Source organism: Triplophysa dalaica, chromosome 19 (assembly GCF_015846415.1).
Source record: "Triplophysa dalaica isolate WHDGS20190420 chromosome 19, ASM1584641v1, whole genome shotgun sequence".
Classification (NCBI taxonomy): Eukaryota; Metazoa; Chordata; class Actinopteri; order Cypriniformes; family Nemacheilidae; genus Triplophysa; species Triplophysa dalaica.
In genome coordinates, this window is record NC_079560.1 from 15,686,839 (window position 1) to 15,691,754 (window position 4,916).

The 4,916-nt window shown below is 43.0% G+C and overlaps 1 protein-coding gene across 1 annotated transcript; it reads left to right on the forward strand.

Annotated features, from left to right (window-relative positions):
- The first annotated feature begins 478 nt into the window (after window positions 1–478).
- Window positions 479–2,685, forward strand: LOC130407985 (zinc finger BED domain-containing protein 5-like). Its single transcript, XM_056731360.1, has one exon. It carries the CDS (start codon window positions 818–820, stop codon window positions 2,624–2,626), a length of 1,809 nt encoding a protein of 602 aa, XP_056587338.1. The 5' UTR covers window positions 479–817; the 3' UTR covers window positions 2,627–2,685.
- The last annotated feature ends 2,231 nt before the right edge of the window (window positions 2,686–4,916 follow it).

The window sequence follows — 4,916 nt, forward strand, 5'->3', positions numbered from 1 at the left end:
CAAACAAATCATCCTCCTGGCGACTTGTTTTTGTCAATGTGACAAATCCAGCGAATTTTACTGTTGTTTTTGGAGACTTTTGTGGTGTTTGGAGACTCGAAAGCACGAGTCACTCTGCAGTTAGGCCTACTGTTCACAACGAGCAGCGGGTGCTGCCGTTAGCCCCTCTCCCGTCCAAAAGCACTTCAAGGCGGTCAGACTCTCAGTAGCCTCACGCAGCACTCAGAGCAGAGAGGAGACACACACCCCTCCGCGTCCAGGCTGCAAATGAATCGCGCATGCGCATGGCCGCCGCCGTTCCCGCCCTAGCTTGCAGAGCGGGTTGTAAATGTAAATGTTCACTCACTCAAAATACAAAAATAAATAACTGCGATTTAAATTGACTCAAGACATAGCTCTCCATTCACTCTAGTCTAGTCTCTTGCCAAGTTCACTTGTGCCAGCTCTCGCTAGTCTGTTATCAATCACGATTTACATAGGCCTTTACTACAAAACCCCAACAGTCTTTTTAAAGACTAAACCCACAAACATTTTTGTTAAAGATTAGATCAAATCTCAGCCCTTGCCAGTATTTTTTTTTAACTGCTAGGCAGTAGCTACACTTAGCTAAAACAACCCACACGACTAAGACACACACACACACACTACAATCTTTAAGTATTCAAATAAAATCTGAATTGTCTGCAAAATAATTATTTTGTTCGTTTAATTAAAGATCGTCCCTAAGTCCCGATTGATTAGCCCCTGATACGTCTCTCAACACAGCCACACACACAGTTACATATTGCCTAAACTTTATTTAAAACACATAACAAAAATGGAGAAATTTCTTGTGCGGACCAACAAGCCAACCGACGCACCACCAGCTGCAAAAAAGCTTAGAAGGTACGATGAAGCATACCTGCAGTTTGGGTTTACAGTTACGGCTGATCTGAGACCTCAGTGTGTCGTGTGTGCCGAGGTGCTGGCAAACGACAGTATGAAGCCCTGCAAATTAAAAAGGCACCTCGAAACAAAGCATCCTGGCATTAAAAAGAAGCCAGCTGAATATTTTAAAAGAAAGCTTGATGGCCTCCATCAGCAACAGGCAACCATTTCAGTGCACAGCACTGTGTCTAAACAGTGTTTGGAGGCATCGTATGTAGTGGCCAAAAGAATCGGTAAACTGGGTAAACCGCATACAATCGCAGAGACTCTCATTTTGCCGGCAGCGCAAGACATGTGCAGAATAATGATAGGCGATAGTGCAGCAGCCAAACTCGGTGCAGTACCACTGTCCAATGACACAGTCGCTAGGAGAATTGTAGACATGTCCAATGATATCAGAGAGCAACTGATCGAGTTTGTAAAAAAGAGTCCTTACTACGCGCTGCAGCTGGACGAATCCACTGATATTGCTGGGCAGGCACAGCTCCTCACCTATGTCAGGTATCTACGGGACAAGGCGATTGAGGAGGATGTACTGTTTTGCCGGCCTCTTCAGTTGTACACTACAGGAGAAGCCATTTTCAATGTCCTTAATATTTTTATCCTTGAAAATGGTTTGGCTTGGGACCGATGCGTTGGCCTATGCACGGATGGTGCGCAAGCAATGACGGGGCGTGAGCGTGGCCTAGCTGCTCGAGTTCAGCAAGTAGCTCCACTTGTGAAATGGACACATTGCATGGTCCATCGCGAAGCACTAGCTGCTAAAAAAATGCCGGTTCTTTTTGACTCTGTGCTGAACCAATCCGTGAAAATGATAAATCTTATCAAATCACGGCCGTTAAACTCTCGCTTGTTTGGGGTCCTCTGCCAGGAGATGGGGTCAGGGCACGAACAGCTGCTTCTGCACACTGAAGTTCGCTGGCTCTCCAGGGGGCGGGTGCTACAGCGGTTGTATGAGCTTCGAGAGGAGGTGAAGTGGTTTTTGACAGAAATCAAATCAGATCTGGCGAAGCATCTGGATGACACTATGTGGCTTGCGTCTCTGTCCTATTTGGTCGATATATTTGACCGCTTGAATGGCCTCAACCTGTCTTTGCAAGGCCGCGGAACTCATATTTTGATCCTTGCAGACAAAGTGCACGCCTTCACACAAAAACTAGACCTCTGGCATGGCCGCATCAGTCAAGGGAACTGCGACATGTTTCCCAGCCTTGCAGACTTTATCACTGATGCAGGCACGTCACACGATTTCTCATCCCTATTTCAATCAGCGTCTGAGCACCTGTCAGCAATGAGAAAACAATTTGCGACGTACTTTAAAGAGGATTATCGCTCTTTTGCGTGGGTTCGAGATCCGTTTGTGTGCACAGCAAACGAGCTATCAATTGATATGCAGGAACAGCTTATTGAGCTGAAGAGTGACAGTAGACTGAAGGAACTCTTTAACTCCTGCCCTCTTTCGTCATTCTGGGCAGCATTGATGCAGGAATATCCTGAACTCTGTGACGTCGCCATGAAGATTCTCCTTCCTTTCGCGTCGACATATCTGTGTGAGGCAGGATTCTCAAAAATGACTGCACTCAAAACGAAATACCGCAATCGTGCACAAATCGAGGATGATCTGAGACTATGTTTATCAAACATTGAGCCAAGAATTGGGGATCTTTGCAAGGCAAAGCAGGCTCAGGTCTCGCATTAACATCACGTACCTGCAAGCTTCTGTTACAAAATGCAGATGATACCTACTATTAGGCCTAGTAATAATAACCATAAAAAAGCATACATTAATATCAGAGGTCTGGTGCAAATTCCCAATTATAGCAATAGCCTAGTAATGATAATAGGCCTATACTGATGATAATAATAATAATAACAACAACAACAACAATAAAGCATTTAACCTCATATAATTATATAGCAATAGCCTAGTAATGATGATAGGCGTACTACTACTCATAATAATAATAATAATGTCTGCAAGCTCACATTAGAAGTCTAGTTCTACTGCCAATTATAACAATAGCCTAGTAATGATAATAGGCCTACCTACAGCTACTGATGATAATAATAATAATAATGTGGGCCTAAAGATAATAGCCGGCCGGCCATCCATCCTTCCATCCATCCAAGGTTGTGTGGTGTGGGGGGGGGGGGGCGCAATGAAGCTGCAATGAAGCAGCTTTGGGGGGCCCAGCTTGCAAAAGGTTGAGAACCCCTGCCTTAAAGGACCTGCCTGTGAGACAAGAATCAAACCAGTTGAGTACAGTTCCAGTTATGCCCAGTTTTGAGAGATTGGTAAACTGGATCTGGTGGTTCACCGCATCAAATGCCGCAGAGACATCAAGCAGAATTAGGACAGATGACAAGGATATCACCCTTGTCTGCCAAAGGTTTTCGACGACAGACAGGAGAACGGTCTTTGTAGAATGTCCTTTCTTGAGACCAGATTGTTGACTGTCCAGAAGGTTGTGCTTTGAGAGATAGGCAGAGAGTTGGTTAAATGCAACCCTTTCGAAGGCCTTGGAGAGGAAATTATGGAGTGAGATAGGTCTGTAGTTGCTGACCACTGAGGGGTCGGGTGTTGGATTCTCAAGTAAAGGTTTTACCAGGGCTTGTTTAAATCGCAAAGTTAAAACGCTGTCTTGAAAAGCTAAGTTTTTTAACTGTTTCTTAAAACTACCTAAAGTGGCAGCATTCCTAATGTTTCAAGGAAGTGCTTCCACAATTTAGGGGCCGCTACAGAGAAAGTGCTTTCACCAATGGTTTTTGATCTGCAAGAGGGCTGTTAACGAAGAAGCGGATCTGCAGAATGGAGAGCTCAAGGAGGAATGTATGAAGTTATTAAATGTAATAGGAAGTATGAAGGTGCAGTTCCTTGTATAGCTTTGTATTTTAATGTAAGTGTTTAAAAATCAATGCGAGCTTTCACCGGAAGCCAGTGCAAGTTCCTGGGCACACCAGAGATTTTCTGATTGAAAGGAGTGTGAGTAAGGATGTGTGCAGCTGAATTCTGTATGTGTTGCAAGCACTTAATGGATTTTGCAGGTTGGCCAATATAAAGGGCATTACAAAAATCGACCCTAGAGGAGACAAATGCATGTACAATCCTTTCTGCATTGGGGTGCTAGAGAAAACGCCTAATCGCGGCAATATTCCTAAAATAAAATTGATTGAATATGATTTTGAATATGATAAAAATGAATGCAGATTTTGAAATGCTCTTAATTTGTGCATCAAGTGTCAAATGATAATCAAAAAGAACACCAAGACTTTGAATTTGGGAGAATGGAAATTTTATGGAATTATCAAGATGCAATTCTAAATCTCCATCATTAAAGACAACTGCTGGAGTGCCAAGAAGTAGGAACTCTGATTTCTTACCATTCAACTTCATAAAATTTTGGCACATCCATAGTTTAATTTCCTGCAAACAATCAGAAAGTGTTGCCGAGATGCCTGTTACATTGGTTTTTGTGTTAATTTAGATCTGTGTATAAATTGCATAAAAGTAAAACCCTAAACCATGCTTCCTAATAATCTGCCCTAGGGGAAGCATGTAAAGAGTAAAGGGCCTAGAACAGACCCCTGAGGAACACCATAACAGACCTGTCCTATCTCAGATGTGCTTTTACCTAAAATAACAAACTGGGAATGACTAGAAGGTAAGATTTGAACCACTCCAGCACTGTACCAGAGATGCCAGGACAGATTAATTAATATTGAGTGACACACCACATCAAATCTAACTTAATCTGTGCTTAAATCTAACAGTACAAAAGCTGGTACAGAGAACACATTTTGAGGAAAATTTAAGGGATAAATCTCAGGAGGAGCACACAGGGAAGCAGAACTGATGGATTGATAGATATTAAAATTTTTGCAGCAAAGAATTTCAAAAACTTGTAACATTGCTGTAGGGGTGGGTGATCTGACGATTTTAAATCGCCATCGATCTTGAAGGCCTCCGCAATCCACTTTTCAACGGAATC

Excerpts from the sequence above, each read along its gene's own strand:
- LOC130407985 (XM_056731360.1), top strand. The coding sequence starts at position 818 with ATGGAGAAATTTCTTGTGCGGACCAACAAGCCAACCGACGCACCACCA.